We start from the raw sequence: 18,912 nt of genomic DNA, 5'->3' as shown, positions 1-18,912 counted from the left end.
CACCCAGGATTAAATCTGTTGGTAGAACCAAATGTGAGGACTGATCCAGTGTGAACAGAAATTAAAGCCTCCCCTCCATGTTGCAAATGCTTCACATGAAACAGTGGAAGGCTAGTTTTCTATTTCAAGATTACGCTGAGCATGAAAACTCGAAGTCGGGCGTGCTTGCTTAGAACGTGATCAACAGAGCAGAGCGCTGAGCTGAGCCGAGAGGCCGGAGCAGATTCATCGGGATTCATACAATGGATACCGTCAGAGAGGATCTTGGGCGGTCAGACGTCGATGCTGAGATGACGGCGTTGTCGCCTGAAGATATAACGGAGCAAAACCTTGATGGCAGCGATGAAGTGGAGAACCTTAGAAACAGGTATCACTGGGTGGATTACTGCAGCTCTTATAGAGTTTATAACTTTTATAACAAGCTGCTCAGAGGCACCGGTTTGTTTGATAAGTTGATGCATTGGATCGTAAAATGTTGAATTAATGGAGGAAATCTATTAGTGACTGAGCTGTGTGTCTGTGTTTATGTTTATGCAAGTGGCAGAGCTAAAGTTCTGCTGAATTTAAGCAGAACAGACAGCTTTCATTGACGGTATGGAGTTTGTGGATCATCCTTATCAATGTCTAATCAAGCGTTGGCGTTGATGGAAGATTTCTGTGCAGTCAAGGGACTTTGACACCCTCAGATTTGTGTACTTTCCCCTCACTGCTTGTGTTACTGTGCCTCCAGTTTGCGCGAGGCCGTCCACGATGACAGTGTCCGGCCCAAGATGCAGTGCCTGATGATGGACTCCTCTTTCTCCATGGTGACGGTGCAAGGTGAGGACAGCGGGATCGCATGGGAGACGACCCCAAGTCGCTGCACCACGCCGTGGGCATCTGAAGCCGGAAACCACGCCGTGGAGCTCAGCTCTCAGGCTGCAGCGCGACCCGCAACGCCCCACCAGTCTCATCCAGCAGGGAAGATCATATTCGTCATGGACGAGGAGCTGATTTCCAGACGGAAGAAGACTAAAGAGAGGGTCAACGGTCAGAAAAGCAAGGCAGACAGACGTAATTTCCTGGTAGAGAGTTCTGAGAATGTCTCAGGACGGCCAGAGTTAGTGGAAGTCTCTCAACCAAATGTGAAAACCGAGGGAGAAGGCGACCAAGAGGAACCGACTGATCAGCTGTTTGGACTGGTGTCTGAAGGCTCTGAAATCCTCAACATTGTCGTTCCCCCTGAACTAGTCACTGTGGATGAAGAGGAGAGCAAAGAAATGGTGGATAATCTGTCTTATCTGGAGGAGAGCCCCTTTCCTAAAGCCAGTGAGAAGACCCATGACAATGAGTTCCTGATCTTAACAAGTGCACCAGTGAGCAACCAAGTCAGGATCCCACCTCCACGAGCAATGGATCCACCAGGAGCTCCCGTGGCCAGACCTCCGGGGAGAAGAGCTCCTGGAAACGTGGACTACTTTGAGGCGTTTGCCCTGGTTGATGCTCAGGCTCCAGGAAGTCCTGCGGTAATCGCGGGGGAACACTTGGAACCGGAGGTTGAGGCTGCCGCTGAGAGAATAGACGCTGAGAATCCACTGCAGTCTGTCGCCAGCACCAGTGTGAGTAATGACAAGTCGGACACTGTCAGTCTATTGGAAATCACCAGCGAGCTTCTAGATGAAGTCTTCTACGGTGGCACAGATAACTATGTAATGAAAAGTCTGGAGACAGAAGCTGATAGTGCGCCCACGAGGCTTCCCTCAAAGCCGAGTGGTTCGAATTTGTTTGGAAGCCAAGAGGACGTCCTGACTCCGATCTTTCTACCCGACGGACCCCCGAAAATCATCGACCCCATTTTGCTGGAGGAGCCCAAAGCCATGGCCTTCCTTTACACCGACCTGTACGAGGAGGCAATCGGCAGCCGGAAGATAGAAGAGGACGCGGAAAGCATGACGTCGGAGAAGTCCTTCCACAGCAGGCATTCGGATCGAGAGGCCAGGGGATATTTAGAGAAATACGTCCTCATAGATGAGACTCCTGTGGTGGAGGCGGAACTGACGCTTAAAGAAAAAGCCCCAGAGGAAGGACCGCGGGTGTTGACCCAGGATTTGTACGAACTTGGAGATTTTCAGGGCAAAGGGGAACAAAGTGAGGTGTTGCACTCAGAGGAGGAAGTAACAGACTTCTTCAGATCCAGTGACAACTCTTCTCCTTGCGATATAGATCCTTTCCCTCGATCAGTAGAAGAAGACGAGTCAAAAACAGCAACTAAAAAAACTAAAGCCAAGACAGAGAAGAGCGTCTCCATAGTGGTTGCAAAAGTTCCAGAAACCCCAGTAGATCCACTTAGCCTCTCAAGCTTTGAGTTCCCCTCGGAGGAACTAGACTGGGAAACTACAGATGATCATCCTATGGTCCTGGACGACAGAAATGTGCGTACACGCCAGGAACGAGGTCCAGAAATAAATACACCTGTCGCACCTCCGAGGAGAAAAGCAGCATCCTCTCCTAAGGCGTGTCTGGATCTAACGCCTCTGACTCCGGTCGACGGTTTCGCGCAGGAACAAGAGGAGGCCGGAGGAAAGGAGCAACGAGAGGAGGAGAAGGAGACGGCATCGCCGCCGGAGACCGCCGATGAGGGTGACGGAGACGGAGAGCAGACGATGCAGGCCTCCTTTGAAGCTGCTCCACCTGAGAAACATGAATCCCCAGAAAGTGAAAGTGGAGAAGATAAAAATGTAGTAAGCGTCGCAAAACCAGCCGAAGAGGAAGACGCCAAAACGGAAGAGCAAATAAGTGAGAGTGAAACGAAACAAACTGATGCAGAAGAGAAAGACGTTAAGTCACCAGAATCAGATCAGAAACAAGGAGACGCTTCCTCATCAACTGAAGCAGCTAAGAGCAAAGGACAGTGTGTGATACTTTAGTGTTTTTTCTGTAAGGTTAATATCAAGTGCTGCAACAGATGAGACCTAATTTGGACATGAAATCAGAGTAAAATGAGCGTGCATTCAACTTTATGTAAAATATACATTTGTACGTCGCTAATTTCAGCCGCTAGCACACTGATCAAAAGGTTTCTAGTGCATGAATCGTGTTTGAGAGGAGAGATTTGCGTCATGAATGGAAAAAAAAAAAAGAGGTGAGAGTGCATGTGTCGGTGTTTTCCTGACTGTTGGGGTGCATCTTCCGTCTAAAAATAAGCCTGTTCAACCCGACACTCTCTCAAGTCTCAAGTAGGAGTCTGAGCTCCCGCTTGCAAAGATATAAACATTTGGATTTATTTATTTTGACAGATTACTTGATTCTTAATTCAGTTTGTTTGTTTGTGTGAACCTGTTCTTGCAACAAAGATATGTTTTATTGTGTCTGATGTGGTTTTTCCATCAATGAAATGATAACTGAGACAAAAAATCATCTTAAATAATTGAAAACACGCCTCCTACTTCACTAAAACATCCAATTTCCAACTCATATTTATTACTGGAGCACGACAAGCTCATGCACCAACGCGATTCTGCACAGCAAAAACAAAACCTGAAACTAAAGCATCCTTAAGAAAACATATTTCTACATGATGCACTTCAACAGAGAGTGCAGCATCTACTCTACACGTGGTTATTAAAGCAGGTTTGTGTCCAGGATTGTTTGCACGTTTGAATCCAAAAGATGCCATCTGGAGCTCAGCAGTGATCCCGTTCCTGTGTTGACCTTGAGGAGAAGACCGAGAAATGCACACGCACGTGTTTGTTTGCACATAAACAAACGTGAGCTAATGTGGAAAATATAAAGACAAGTAAATGTGCTGCATATAAATGTGTAGTTTGGGGCTAAAGTGAGAGCTACGTTTAGAGATTTAAGATCACATTTTAGATGAGCGTTGGTTGTTTTTCCTCCACATCAGCAGGTGGCAGCAGTGAGTTAGTGAACTACAACAAGTCTCAATAGAAGTGCTGCAGATAGAGTGAACATGCAAGTTTATAAAGAAAAGTATTTACTATTAGTAGTGTTAATTTATTAACTGTATTTTATTTCATGTATTTATCTTATTTAATTACTTTTGTCTAGCAATTGTTGCTGTTCATTTGCCTGAAGGATTTATTTTTCTATTGCTTTAAATAGTGACATATAGTCGTTGTTTTTATAAAACAAAACAAAACAAAAATATTTAGAGGTGTGAACATATGTTTCTATAAAAAAAAATCTTTCTTTCTTTATTTAGTGACTGTATATGTTGTTATATGTTCCTGTGATACGTTCAATGAAATTTGTTATCATATACTCAATTGACAGGAATTTAATCTGTCATTTTTTACAGATATATATAAAATATTATTGGATTTTTTTAATGTATATTATTTTATAAATTTTTTTAAAATTAAATTAGATCATAAGAAGATTTAAAAAATGAAAATAAACTATTTTTGGTGGGAAAAATAAATAAATAAATAAAGTATTTAGTTAAACAACTATTTAATCTATTAAAAGAAATATACATAAGCTACTGCATTCCTAAATATGTTAATAACTTTCTAATTCCTTCTAATTAATATTAAAAAAATAAATAATTAAATGCTAGAATTAAATAATTGATGTAAATATCTTTGATTTTAAAGCTGTAGCTGCTGAACCTGAGGAAACACTGCACCCCTGTTTATTTCAAACCTGGTATTAAACCTCTTGAAGCAGAAACTTGTTCACCAAGACAAAAAAAGGACAAAATATACAGATTTGTACACTGGGGGAAACTAAACAACCCCTCCACAAACACATGTCCCACCACAGGAACCAGAGAAGACAGATGGTTTAAAAAGAGGAGTAAAGGAAGACATCTATGTTAAGATTGGGAAAAAAACTGGTGGACTGAGATATAATCTGCCATCAATTTATAATACAGCCTTAACCTTTGACCCCAAGAAGTTTCAACCCCATTGAGTCTGGAGCCTCTGACTGATAACGGGTCATAAGAGTGTCACCTTTCTTATTTAATTAGGGATTAGCTAGTTTCTTATTAGACAACTAAAATAACACAAAATCCGGAAGTAAAGCATAATTTAAAACTAAGTGGAGCTAATTAAACCCCAGCCTCTCTATCGGATCTAGTTCTACACCAGACGCGTCTCTCGTCGCCGGCGCTGCGTTTGAGTGTCCGACCGCTGCTGATCACCACCTCGGCTAACGTTAGCTTCATGCTAACACTCCGCGATGGACCGTTCGGGCTCCGCGGAGACTCCCGAGGAAACCTGCCCCGACGCCGGCGACGGCTCCCCGACGGACGACGGTCTGGTGGACGCCTTCGGAGACCTGGCCGCTCTCCCGGTGGAGCTCGGCGAGAGGCGACCGACGTGTTTGCGATGCCGGTGAGATGAATGAAAGGGAAGCTAATGCTAATGCTAAAGCTAACCGAGACCCCCCTCCTTCTCCTCCTTCTTCTCCTCCTCCTCCTCCTTCTTCTTCTTCTTCCTGATATAAACTGTCATGCTTTAATGAGGGTGCAGATGTATGTCGTTACAGACAGATCAAGACCCGAAAGCAGGAACAGAGAGAGATGGGGCTGGGGAAGCTAACTGGGATGTATCACAAGTCTTCCAACTTTCCTCCCATGCAGTCGTCCTCAGAAGGTGTGTCTCTGTCCTTTTCTTCCGCCTCAACCCCTGGAGGTCTCCACATGTCTGTACGTAGTGCAGCATCCTGCAGAGGTGAGCTGATCAAATGTTAAACAAGAGTAAGTGTCCTTTTAAAACTGTACACAAACACCATGTCTTCTTCTTCTTCTGTTTCTATTTCTTCTTCTTCTTCTTCTTCTTTGGTTTCATGAAGCTCACCTGAGCCTTTTTGTTCTTTTCAGGAGAGCCGAGTACTTCGCACCGTGCCTCTACTCGCAGCCTGTTTGCCACAAGGAAAGTGCAATGTGATAGTGGGAAGGAGATTCAATGAGGAGAAGTAAGTGTCACACGCACAGATCTGCCATAACATTACGACCGAGTAGGACACAAAGTCTGCACCAGTCTGCACTAGTTGGGGACAAGTCGGCACAAAAATCTGTTAGTGTGTGAGGGGAGCAGACTCGACTCAGCCTCGGTCGCAGGAAACCAAACACGTTTGAATGTTGTGGGACGAATCTGTACGCTGTCTGGTAGTGTGAACTGATTACTGACCCAACTGCAAACACGTGGGAGAGGGTTAGGGGACAGGAATTAGCATTGGAAGACGAGGGGGAAGTAGCAGGAATATTAAAGAGAGCGGGGCATAAAACAACTGTTGTCCTCGCAAGAGTTTGCACGAGTAACATGCACATAAATGCCAGGACCCATGTTTCCCAGAAGAACGTTAAGATGAGTTCATCATGTTGGTGGTTTTAATGTTACGGCTGATTGCTACTCTTATGAACGTCTAGTTTCTACCCTTTGTCTTGTTTTCCCTCTCAGGCACCCGGAGCTGGCCGCGGTGTGTCGGGACAGCAGGACGCTCATCCTGTACCCGGGTCCCAATTCCCAGAACCTGGAGGAGCTGGTGCAGCACCAGGAGACGGGCGCCGTCGAACGCAACGTGATCATCATCGACGGCACCTGGAGCCAGGCCAAGAACATGTTCCTGAAAAACAGCCTGTTCCACCTGCCCAAACAGGTGTGTGCATGTAGTAACACGATCTGACTCAATCCTATTCAACGACTTGCTCGAGACCTGACGTACTCAGTTCTCATCGACTTTAAATGTAAATAATTTTGTTATCTGGAGAACTATCTGCCAGAGTTTGTTGTTCAAAAGACCCTTTTCTTTATCCGTTTCTGTTGAAGGAGGTTTGTTTCAGCTCGCCGTTACATCTGTTAAACTGCTGCAACCATAATAATTACAATCTGAGTTAAAACTGACTTGTCAGCCACTGTCGTCTTCGTCTTCTCCCGAAGTCCAGACAGCCCTCTCCCCAGCCACTTCCACCAAATCCTCTGGAGGAATCCCCTGGCGTTCCCAGGCCAGATAAGAGATTTAATCCCTCCATCGTGTCCTGGGTCTGGACCTCCTTCCGGTGTGGCATCCCTGAAACACCTCTCCCAGGAGGCGTCCAGGAGGCATCCTTACTAGATGTCCTAGCCACCTCAACTGACTCCTCTCGACGTGGAGGAGCAGCAGTTCTACTCTGGACTCCTCCAGCGTGTCCGAGCTCCTTACCCTATCTCTAAGGCTGAGCCCGGCCACCCTACGAAGGAAACTCGCGATCTCGTTCTCTCGATCATCACCCAAAGTTCATGACCATAGGTGAGGGTTGGCGCGTAGGTCGACCGGTAAATTGAGAGCCTCGCTTTTCGGCGTAGCTCTCTCTTTACCACAACAGACCGGTTAAGCAGCCGCGTCACTGCAGACGCCGCTCAGCTCCCCCTGTCGATCTCCCGCTCCATCCTACCTTCACTCGTGAACAAGAGCCCGAGATACTTGAACTCCTCCACTGTGACTGATAAATGGCGTTCTGTTTGACTGCTCCACAATGACAGTCACCTGTTGAATGCTTTTAACGTTAGCATCAGCGTACAGTTCAGATGTAGTGTGAACAGTGATGCTAACAGCTTTAACTGATTCCCTCTGCTTTTGTTTACCAGGTGCAGCTCAACAGGACCCTGTCCAGTCAGTACGTGATCCGCACACAGCCCTCCAACATCTGTCTTTCCACGCTGGAATGCGCCGCCGTCGCCCTGTCGGTCCTGGAGCAGAACGACGAGATCCAAGAGGTATGCCGGTTATTATTGTACAATCATTTCATTTTTAACACCCTGTTCGGACGGGACTAGTTTTAAGATGTGTTGTTTTGTTCGCATCTTTTTTTTCACATCGGTAGAGATGGAGCTAATAATATTGTAGTAGGTAGTTTGTGAATACTCCTGGATTAATTCGGACTTATCACATCATGTTTTATTTTCACAGTTATGGATAATGAGTTTGTTTATCCCGTCCTAATGTTCCCTAGAGGGGTCATTTCTAAATCATATGTGATATTAATCCTGTGGGAATAGTGCTTTACACATACACAGTCTACTTTTCTTTTATTTATTACTAAATAAATGTGATGAAACTGTCTAAATACTGAACTATAGCTAGTTTTCCAAAGTGCTGCTCTGGTCCAAACAGGAGAACGAGAGGATTCAGTGGTAAATAAATGTATTTATCGTGTCGCCTTCTGTTTTTTACAGGTCCTGCTGAGGCCTCTGAACGCCCTGTGCTCCTTCCAGCTGCAGCACGGCGCTCAGATTCACCACAGCAAGGAGCATCTGCTGAAGAACGGCATGTACGACAAACCCATGCCCAAGAACAAACGCAAGATAAAGAGGATGGAGAAGCTCCTCACGGACAACAACGTCTGTCCCAGATGAGGAAGGAGGAGACTCATGACGCTGCTGTGTTGGACTGCTATCGTCAGGGTCTGGGAACCGCTGGACTCTGACGGATTTATTTAAATGTGATTTGTTTTTTTATTTGTCATTAATTTAAAATAAATTGATGACATATTTGAGTTGTACTTGAAGCACCGTGTAAATCAGGTTTGATAACGTTCATTATTTAAGAACAGTTTACATAATTCCACCTTGAATTTTATAAAAAAAACTCTCGGGTGATTCTGTTACGAATGACTTTGTGTTTCTGCTGCTGGTCACATCTGGAAGGGCTGATTGAATGGGAAGTGAAAACGACACACACACACGCGCGAAACTACCAAAGACACACAACATGGCCGTGACAATGGTGACACTTGTATTATACCGACGTATGTGAAGTCATGATGTTTTTGTAAATGTTTGTCATAATTGTATATGCGGGCATATGTGGAGCTTTTACTCACCATCACATAAAGCATTTGGAGGGTTTTCTATGCCACAAATAAAATCTCAGTAATATACACATGGGTAATTCATTTTATGCTTCTATTGTTAAAACAAAAATGGAATTAAATTATTTATATCTCAAGAAAATATTGTTTGTGAGATAGATATAAGGTGTTTTTTATATGTACATTGATTAGAGCAAATTGTTTAACTGGAGGAGGAGTAAAAATGTAAGAATCAAATTCCAGATTAAATATGTTCACAAGTTACTTCCTTATAAACAATAATTAAACACAGTTAAAGCTGTGGTTCAAGTTCCTCCAAAGAATATCTGACATTAAAAATGCTGGGCAAGTAAAGTGAACATTTTAATCACTAAATAAAGGTAAAATGTTCAGAATTTATTTAATAATAGCATATATTAGTATTTTTAAGTACAGGAAAAGCAAACTCACATGTTTAAAGAGTCCTGATTTGAACAATTTCCTAGTTTTGCCTTTGAAATTTGCTGTCCAGAACAACAAAATAGTAGAATGCTCTCACCTGTGACACCTTTTAGAGGTAAAAGATAGTCACAGGTGTCAGGACTAAATATATATATATAAATATATAAGTTTAGGGTCTTTTTTATGTCACAGATATGCAGTAATTCTTTTTTTTTTAATTAAACGTTGCACCATTGTCCAAATAGGAGAAAATAATGGTGCAGAAGAACTAGAATGACCATTAAAATATGCCAGAGGTAATTAGTGTTTAATATGTCACTTCAATGTTGCAGCTGGAGATCATTTTAAAGCTGATCTAAACTTATAAACCCAGAAAACATTTGTTTTGATCACAGTGGGTGTCTTTAACCTGACGAGTAACACATGTAGTGGAGTATTAACTACAATATCTGCTTCTGAAATGTACAAAAGAGTAGAAATATTAAGCTGCATAAACAAAAGAAGTGCTCACGTAAAGATCAAGCACCTTAAAGCTGGATTTAGTGACTTTCATGCAGTGTAAATACATAAACAAACAGTAAGAATAGGCTTTAAAAACACTACAATCAGCACTTTTTAATAGTTTGGTTCGTGCAAGATTTAACGAGCTCCAAGTACTGGTCACATCCTGTAAGGAAGGAAGAAAATATCTGGATTTTTGTGATACGTGTGTGTTATTTGTTGTGTTTTCCAGGCTGCATGGTTTTGTAATCTGCCTAGAAATTGCCTTTGGCTGAACTGTCGCGCATGCGCATTAGGAGTCGGCCCCCGGTCGCTCCGCCATCTTTGTCGGCTGCCCCCATTGTTCATTCAGGAGCTAACAGCGGCGGTAAAACCAGTGTACAGTTTGCATTAAACTATCTCGACGGTGTCACCGGCAGCTTGCCCGCGAACAGTCGTGGATTTGCTCTCAGGGTTGCGTCTTGTTTTCGGCCAGCGAGTGGAGCAAAATGGACGATGACCAGCCCAAAACCCTGTAAGTGTCTGCGTTACCGCTAGCTTGTGTTCGTCACGTAACGTCCAGCAGCGGCTGGTTATCCCGGAGCTCCTGCCCCGAAACGGTGCTTTCTTTGTAACCGGGCCTCGAAATCATTGTGGAATTTAACAGTTGCATTTGTTTTTTGCACCTCAAGTAGTAATTAAAACCTGCTGCTTTAATATATGTGAATGCTACCTAGCTAGCTAGCTAGCTAATTCCAGAAGAATCTCAAATTAACGCGTCGGTTAACAGTACTAGCCAAGGAAAATCTGACAAAAAAGTTCAATTCTTAATAAAAAATAAACCTCGTTTCATATGTTGTGTTCATGCCGAATGAAAACGTGTCTTTCAAAGATTCACGTAAGCTTTGTGAGGCTGCTTTACACCGTAGAGAAGTCTTGAGATGAGCAGAAGAACATTAAACCACCATTTTTTTTAAATGGAGTTTGGCGTGCTATCTCCATAACGTTACTTGGCTACTAGAATCATCATTGCACAGGCCTAGGTAGCTATTTTTAAGGATAGATTTTTTTTTTTTTTTTTTTTAGCCATTAGCCTTGATGAATATTAACATAGATCGATGCTGTTAAACTGTATATTTATATTACCTGGATGAGATATTTCTATTTAAAGCTCCCAGTGAGGCAAAACAACCTCAGTAGCTGCATTTTTTTTTAACAGTGATCCTTGACTGTAGCTGCATTACATGCTTGGCTTAGTGTTAAATATTACAATCACGGAATTATTTGGTGTCAACAAGCATGGGATTTTATTTTGTTGAGGCATCAAACAACGAGCTTGCAGTTGTTAATGCCAAAATATATGCTGCCTTTCACACATTAATTGTAATATTGTTTGATTCTTGTGATGTACTTATTGTGTTTCAAAGAAGACGAGCACCCTGAAGTGTCTCAAAGGTTGTGTAAACAGGGGAGAGTTGCAGCTCATATTTACAGCTCTTATTTACAACATTCAGTAACCGGAAGCACATTTTTTTATTCCGATAAGCACTTAGACATTTGGTCTGGAGAAAATAAAAAAAAAGACTGGCCAAGAATGCATTTACTATTACATAAAACCAGGAGGAGCAGCTACCGGAGATATTTTTGACTTCAAACTTTAATTTGATTAATTTTCTGATTAAGATTTCACTGCATTACTTAGCTGCTGCTTCCTGAGGTTTAAATTAACTACAGATTTCAGTGTCAGAGATTGTCTTATCGTTGTTATTTACTATTATTATTACTTAATTTATTTAATCTTAACACTAGCACAGATTTGTGGCAATTTCATTGTGTCTTAATCCAGTTTATAAAGTGGAATAAATACACCTTGGAAGGCAGTTAATACCTTTAAGTAGTCGTGCTTGCTTTAGATTCTATGGTAGCGTTTAATCACATGCTTTTAATTTTATTACATAACAAATATTGAGTTGATGTATCAAAAATAAAATGCTTTTAATTAAATTTTTCTAACTTACCAGCCTTTGTGGTTCGTAGTGTCTTACTTTTGTTTGTGTTCTTGCCTCTAGGTATGTGGGAAATCTGTCCCGAGACGTGACAGAGGCCCTCATCCTGGAGCTGTTCGGCCAGATCGGACCCTGCAAAAGCTGTAAAATGATAGTAGATGTAAGTTTATTCTTAGATTTATTTATTTTTATTTTTTTAATCCCCCAACATGAGAAAATCCTCCAGCCAACGCATCCCTCTGGTGGTAACATCCCAACAGTGTTCCTTTCTGAGAATTCCTGCTTTTGTTTCCCACCCTTGTTATCTGATTTAGGTACTTGCCTTGACTCCTCTGGTGTTCATCCTCTTCATCCTCAGCTCTTTCCCCAGTGTGCAGTAGTATCATGTCCCCCTATTTAACGCTAAATCACGGTGTTATTATATTCCTTAAACCACAGTGACTTAATATTTGTGTTTTCCTGTCCACTCCAGACAGCAGGACATGATCCGTACTGCTTTGTGGAGTTCTATGAGCATAGACATGCCACTGCCACAATCGCAGCCATGAACGGTCGGAAAATACTGGGTAAGGTAAGCTATCATATCTCCTGGGTGAGTCACTTGAGGGAAGGCTGGGTGGGTTTGACATGAAGCGGCCGGAGAAACCTTTGTTGAATATGTTTGTTTGTTTTTCCACTTGGTCTGAAATGGCCGGGATGGAAACGTCAGACACGGATTTCAGAATCTTAACAAATGTCATGTTTGAGCTTGTAACTCTTTAAACCAAAGTAATCCATACACTGTACTGTATTTAATGGATGTAGAGTATTATGCTAGCCTGAAGCAACTTCCCTGCCTACCCATTATTTTTTTTTGTGGTGTGAAGTTTGATCTGGAGTCTATTGGAAGCTGATTATGCTCTAGCAAATATCTTATCAAGCTTTATTTTGTGATGGACAGAAGAGAAACGGCGACGTAGTCATACACGTCAATCTGAGCGCTGTTGGGTTTAATTTGTTTAAAACAAAATGGCTGCCATCAGAGAAGCGAGTTGTCAAGAGTCCGCTAGCTGTTGTAAAAAAAAATACTGGCAGTGAAATAACTTTAAAAGGAAATTAAGGCTTTTAATGATAATGACTTAATTGCTGAATGTGGCGTACTTTCTTGCTTTGATTGGTTGTAGGCTTATCCAACTGCGTACAGAGGTTTCTTATAGGTTTCAAACGTCCTTACCACTTGAAAGAAAGTACCGCTTTTGCTGCCTTCAAATGGAGCTTGTGATTACAACATGGGAAGTCATGTACACAAAAGGTTTGACGTTCAATTTAAGACATTGTCCGTAAGCCAATCGGACTCGGGCGTAGACTGTAGAAAGAGTGGACGACGTGTCTTCACTTCCTCCCATTGGCAAACTGAAGCTAAAATACCGGGAATACGGGCGGCGCCATCTTGGAAGTACAAATCCCAAGAAGCCAATGGCATCTGTCAATCATCATGACAAACCATCCTTTAAAAAAAAAAAAGTATTTGACGTGTACTTTAGTCTTTTAATTTGGCTGGTCCATCCACTAACATGGAGGAGGCGGGGCTTATGACCTATACTGCAGCCAGTCACCAGGGGGAGCTCTACTTGCTTTGGCTTCACTTTCAGAGGAGCTGTTGTCATGGCGTCCACTTTTCTACAGTCTACGGGCTCAGACGACACAAGTTTCAGTCCAGTTCATGCCCGAATTCGTCGTCCTGATAACTGGCAAACAGGTTTAACGTGTTTGCATCCATTTGAATAAACAACAAGGACACACACACACACTTTTAACATCACTGCTATTTAAAGCTATGAACACGGCGCTGTTTGGATTTTCTTTTCTCGCCACGTCATTCTCCATGTTGTCTGAGTGTCCATCTGTGTCTGAATGAATCTGACGAGGCCCTGCTGTCTAATCATGTTCTCTGATCTACTTTAATCGATGCTCCTCCGCCCCCCACCACCTCCTCCCTTTTTACATCTTCTACTGCTGTGTGTTCTTTTTTGCAAAGTTATTGCCACATAAAGACTCCACATTAAGAGCAGCTTCGAGAGAAATACGCTCAGTTTAAAAAAAATATTTTATCCTCAACAGGTATTGAAGGACCATTTGAGGAGTATAACAAGTTCGTAAAAATCACTTGTTTGTAAGTCCCTTGTTATTTGGACCTTACTTCCTACAGTTTTGCTCCAAATTATTACTTGACAGAGTAAAAATGTTCCTAAATTATGAAGGTGATATCCCTTTTATGTGCTCCACTGTATTTTACTGTGTGCTAATTAATACAAAGGTATATAAATATGTATAAGACCCCAGATGACCATCTTATTAAATAAAAAGAAGTTCTCAATCACCGAATAAGTAACAGTGGTGTGTGACAAAGTCTCTAATCAAAGAAAACAGAAGCTTCCTCTATTTCTGCGAGTGTGCAGTGATGTCTCACCTCCCTCCTCTTCCCTCGCTTTCTCGCATCTGTCTCTCTCTCAGGAGGTCAAGGTCAACTGGGCCACGACGCCAACCAGCCAAAAGAAAGACACAAGCAGTGAGTAGTCGATTTAATCCAAGTGGTTTCAGACCGATCGGACGGATCTGTGGACTAAAGTGTGAATAAATCTCCTCCTCAGGTCACTTCCATGTCTTTGTTGGAGATCTAAGTCCTGAAATCACCACAGATGACATAAAGGCAGCGTTTGCTCCGTTTGGGAAAATATCGTAAGTGTATTCTTATCGTCCCCAGTCTGTCGAGAACTAAGCTAACAATGCATCTGCACACCTCAAAGGTTCACAAGCCATTTTTTTGTTTTTGTGGGACTCTGCCTCAAGAACTTTAGGGTACACCGTAACAATTTAGCTATGAAATAGAGGTAAATGTGATGATTTTTAGCTTTGTTGCGGCAGGACTAAGTTAGAACAAGCTACAGCTGAATGAAAGTCGGGTTTTAAGGCCGTCAGTGATGAGTTGTACACCCGTTGGCAGCTTTTCAGGCGATCCAGCGTGTTGCTTTGATGGCATAATGACAAAGATCATTCTTGTTTGCAGTTCAGCTTAAGTCCTATTCGTGCGGGACTAGTTTTTATACGGGCGCCTTTAGCAATTTGTATTAATCGCAGAAGTCGTCTGTCACCTTAATCCGGTACAAATCAGCCATGTCTTTATATTTTTTTAAGAGTTTTGTTTGATTCACGGCATTTTTCCTGCCTCTTTTCATTCAAGAGTTATAAAGGCTATGTTATAAATCAAACGGATATTTGTGTGCAAAGACGCAATGTCACAGCATCCAGAATCCAAATCTGCGACATTACTAAACTTGTCAGAATGTGTAGCGATATAAAAGGTATAATGTTAACTCCTGACATGTAGAGGAGCGGAAACAGGAAATGGCAGAGACGTCACAACCAGATATAATCTCAGTTAATTTGAGTATCTAGAATGAATGAACTCTACTGATCAGGATGATTCAGTAGAGGTCAGCTCTGTACAACCATAGACATATATATACATAGACGCCTCATTGAGCGGGTTGGCCCGTTGTTGCGATACGTCAACGTCGCCGCCATATTGGAGGAGGCAGCTGTGTCCCGCGAACCAATACGAATTCAATGGAATGAACTTTATTAAGCGTCTTCTACAAAGTGCTGTAAGTTAATGCTTCTCATTTACATATTCGCACATTAACGTATACATTCAGGAAACCGATAGGAACCAAAAACAACGTCTGTAATAGTAGTTAATGTTACAGACGCTGTTTTTTGGTTCCTATCAGTTTCCTGAATTTATGCGTTTGTGTGTGAATGTGTAAATGTTTATAGTACTTTGTAGAAGACGCTTAATAAAGTTCATTCCATTGACTCGTATTGGTTCGCGGGACAGAGCTGCCTCCTCCAATATGGCGCCGACGTTGACGTACGGTCCAGTGTACAACCATTTGTAGCTCTTAGCCTTTTCGCTTTTCCTGTTTACGCTTTAGAATGACAAATACAGACTACTGCCTCCTACTGGTATGGAGAGTTATTACCTCTCAGGTGTCGCCGGTTGGTTAACTTATGTTATATTGTTTGTTGTGTTTGTCTGCAGGGATTGTCGAGTGGTGAAAGACATGGCCACAGGTAAATCTAAAGGCTATGGCTTTGTCTCCTTCTTCAACAAATGGGTAAGTGTTCCAGTAGTAGTAGTAGTAGAGCATGTGTTATGAGGGCACAGAAAACGTTGGCAGGTTCTGAGTGTAGCTTTGCTTAGAGCCAGGATTTGCATCTTGTGTTTGTCGTTTGTCGTTCACCAATGTTTGCTTTCTGTGACCAGGATGCGGAGAATGCCATTCAGCAGATGGGAGGACAGTGGTTGGGAGGACGGCAGATCAGGACCAACTGGGCCACTAGGAAGCCTGCTCCTAAAACTACAAATGAAAGTGAGTTGTTCTGCTCTGAAGAAGGGAATACTTGTTTCTGAATAGACTCTATAAGAACATTTATTTTCACCGCTGCCTCTTCTATTAGTCGATCGATAGTTTGGGTTTAGAGTGAAACATCTAAATAATTACTGGCGTGTAGGAGACACAGGAAGTCTTTTAACCACCCTTCATTTCTTTTCTTTCTGTTAGCGCCCAGTACCAAACAGCTATCGTTTGACGAGGTGGTGAACCAGTCCAGTCCCAGCAACTGCACCGTCTACTGCGGAGGAGTCACAATGGGTCTCACAGGTGAGTCACCGTTTTAACTTAAAGCTGCAGACGTGAAACCACGGCCCACACACACACACTGAACATCTTAAAACTTCCTGTTTACAGAGCAAATCATGAGACAGACCTTCTCGCCTTTCGGCCAAATCATGGAAATTCGTGTTTTCCCAGAGAAAGGCTACTCGTTCGTGAGGTAAACGGAGTCTCCAGATTGTGTGATTTATTTCAGGCGATTGTCGTAGGATGAGTTAATGACGAGTTTCCCCCCGTGTGCAGGTTCAACTCCCACGAGGCAGCGGCTCACGCTATTGTTTCTGTCAACGGCACGGCCATAGAGGGCTACGTTGTTAAGTGCTACTGGGGCAAAGAAACGACAGACATGGTCCAGGGCCCCATACAGCAAGTACAGATGGCCCAGGTATGAACGGGGCTAAGCTGTATTATCATATGATTCATCAACTCTGCAGCAGCGATGTGTAATGTGTGATTGTATTTCGTATCTCAGCAGAACACGGTGAGCTTCGCAGCGCAGCCCTACAATCAGTGGGGTCAGTGGTACAGCAACACGCAGCAGATTGGTCAGTATGTGCCCAACGGGTGGCAGGTGCCGAGCTACGGCGTCTATGGACAGACCTGGGATCAGCAGGGCTACAAGTGAGTACTGCAAATATCCAGGAACTTTAATCTTTGGTTTTTTTTGCCCCACAGGAAAGGACTTGTTAATTTAATTACTGTCTTTCTTCTACAGTCAGTTACACGCTGGAGCTGGATGGACAGGCGTCGGCGCTGTGAGCAACGGCGGCATGGTGGAGCCCGGGCAGGGAGTCAACGGGACGGTGCTAACCAACCAGGCCGGCATGGGCACCGCCGGCTACCACACCCACTGATCACCGGTCACAAGTAGCCCCCTCTCTCTGTCTCTCTCTCTCTCTCTGAGCCTCCGAGGCCACAAGGATGATACTTCGCCGGGGAAGGGAGTGCATTAGATGCGCTCTTGTCTGTCACCTCCACAAAATTAGTGAAGCTGGTACGCCATCTTATCAACCCTACCAGCCCAAAAAAACCCTCACCCACTGCCCAGATCAAGTGTAAAGATAAACCATCCACACTTTAACACTGTTAAATGCTGAGGCACCTTGCATTCGGCAAAAAAAAAAATAAAAAAAATATTATACTACGTGTCAAAAATACTTCCAACACAGCCACAGTTTTGTTTAAAGTCTAATGAATTAAAAGCATATTAAAATAGCATCTTTTGTTTTGTTTTTAGCTCCTCAGAGCCAAAGAGCAAGGGCCGAATTTTTATACCAGTTATCTAACAATCATGCAGGGAGAAGAGGCTATGAACTTTGCCACAGGAAAAAAAAAGAAAAAAGAAAAAGAAATAAAAAGCACTCAATAGTCCACAGTATTGCAGCGCAGCCACAAGATGTGTATCGAGTAATGGGTTTTTATTTTGTCTCAGTCGGAAGCCGAAAGCGGTAAACGCGAGTCCGAGCGAGCTCTCAGGGTGTTTGTCGAGTCATTCTGTGAAACGTAGGAAAACACTGAGTAGTAGAAGAAGAAGAAGAAGAAGAAGAAGTCGGCAGTTTGAGGGGAAAAGTGGATACCAACAACAAAATAAAATAAAATAAATAAATAAATTTCAGCTCTCTCTTCACCTCATCTCCCGGATCGGACTGAACGGACGGAGAATCCCATCTGTGGATAAGAAATATGTGTGTGTGCTTATGTGTGTGCATGGACTGATGCTTTTACACACAAGACAGTGTCCAGGTCATCTTCCCCTGAAACACAAAGGACTATGCCATGTTTATTTTCTTTTTTTTTGCAACAAATATAATAGTGTCCTTTTTTTTTTTCTTTGAGCATCTTTAAAATGCTGACGTTGTATAAAGAGCTTTTGCCTTTTTTTTTTTTTTTTGTGTTTAATTTCGGGACTGTTTCATAAAGAAATGTTGAAAAGACACCAACAAAAACCATGTGACACGCGAGACGTTTTATGTTCATAAAAGTGGCTGTCAACTGTCAACTTTATTTTTTAAATTAAAATATCTCAAATAAACCAATTGCAGGGATTACTGCCACTCTTATTGTACTTACAGGCAGACAAATGTTGCACAAATACTAGGGTTTTGTTTGTTTTTTCTTTTCTTTTTTTTTTTAATGTTTTTGCATTCCAGTTTGTGATTTCATTTGGAAGTCTGTTTCATGTAAATAACCGGTCACAGACAGTCTGTTCAATTGTAGTGAATCTGTATAAAGACAACATGTTAATTAAGGAAGCGTGCTTGCTCCTGGTTGGGGGACGGGGGGCGGGGAGGGGGAATGAGGTTTCTAGAAATAGTAGAATCAGTGCAGCATTTCGTTTAAGATCCTTGGAGAAAAAGCCTTTAGATTGACGAGTAATTTCCTAATTTATTCAGTTTTAGACCTACTTAACAGTCGTTTTTATAGATTAAGAAACGGCCTCGCAAGGATCGGATTTTTTGCACTGCAGCCTCCA

At 42.6% G+C, this 18,912-nt stretch overlaps 2 protein-coding genes across 3 annotated transcripts; both read left to right on the top strand.

The window, feature by feature from the left end:
* The first annotated feature begins 4,966 nt into the window (after positions 1-4,966).
* Positions 4,967-8,863, top strand: dtwd2 (DTW domain containing 2). The gene is made up of 6 exons (XM_084571804.1): positions 4,967-5,339; positions 5,588-5,678; positions 5,828-5,922; positions 6,408-6,606; positions 7,575-7,703; positions 8,163-8,863. The coding sequence occupies exons 1-6, from the start codon at positions 5,185-5,187 to the stop codon at positions 8,340-8,342; spliced, it is 849 nt and encodes a 282-aa protein (XP_084427930.1). The 5' UTR covers positions 4,967-5,184; the 3' UTR covers positions 8,343-8,863.
* A 1,154-nt stretch (positions 8,864-10,017) lies between these two features.
* On the top strand, positions 10,018-18,691 carry LOC311507814 (cytotoxic granule associated RNA binding protein TIA1-like). 2 transcript variants are annotated; one of them, XM_084572329.1, is made up of 12 exons: positions 10,018-10,253; positions 11,788-11,884; positions 12,197-12,295; positions 14,218-14,272; positions 14,355-14,442; positions 15,806-15,881; positions 16,031-16,136; positions 16,329-16,427; positions 16,515-16,599; positions 16,683-16,824; positions 16,915-17,060; positions 17,155-18,691. In XM_084572329.1, the coding sequence occupies exons 1-12, from the start codon at positions 10,228-10,230 to the stop codon at positions 17,291-17,293; spliced, it is 1,158 nt and encodes a 385-aa protein (XP_084428455.1). In that variant the 5' UTR covers positions 10,018-10,227; the 3' UTR covers positions 17,294-18,691. The 2 variants fall into 2 exon arrangements, with proteins under 2 accessions (XP_084428455.1, XP_084428454.1); XM_084572328.1 differs by having other exon boundaries at positions 10,034-10,253; positions 16,912-17,060.
* The last annotated feature ends 221 nt before the right edge of the window (positions 18,692-18,912 follow it).

Source organism: Chelon labrosus (assembly GCF_963514085.1).
Source record: "Chelon labrosus genome assembly, chromosome: 22".
Taxonomy (NCBI): Eukaryota; Metazoa; Chordata; class Actinopteri; order Mugiliformes; family Mugilidae; genus Chelon; species Chelon labrosus.
Note: the sequence above shows the minus strand (reverse complement) of the source record. Positions and strands in the feature narration are given on the sequence as shown.

Excerpts from the sequence above, each read along its gene's own strand:
- LOC311507814 (XM_084572328.1), top strand. The coding sequence starts at position 10,228 with ATGGACGATGACCAGCCCAAAACCCT. Across the intron at positions 16,137-16,328 it reads TCCTAAAACTACAAATGAAA|CGCCCAGTACCAAACAGCTA; the intron begins GTGAGTTGTTCT and ends TCTTTCTGTTAG. Across the intron at positions 17,061-17,154 it reads TGGGATCAGCAGGGCTACAA|TCAGTTACACGCTGGAGCTG; the intron begins GTGAGTACTGCA and ends TTTCTTCTACAG.
- dtwd2 (XM_084571804.1), top strand. The coding sequence starts at position 5,185 with ATGGACCGTTCGGGCTCCGCGGAGACTCCCGAGGAAACCTGCCCCGAC. Across the intron at positions 5,679-5,827 it reads TAGTGCAGCATCCTGCAGAG|GAGAGCCGAGTACTTCGCAC; the intron begins GTGAGCTGATCA and ends TGTTCTTTTCAG. Across the intron at positions 6,607-7,574 it reads TGTTCCACCTGCCCAAACAG|GTGCAGCTCAACAGGACCCT; the intron begins GTGTGTGCATGT and ends TTTGTTTACCAG.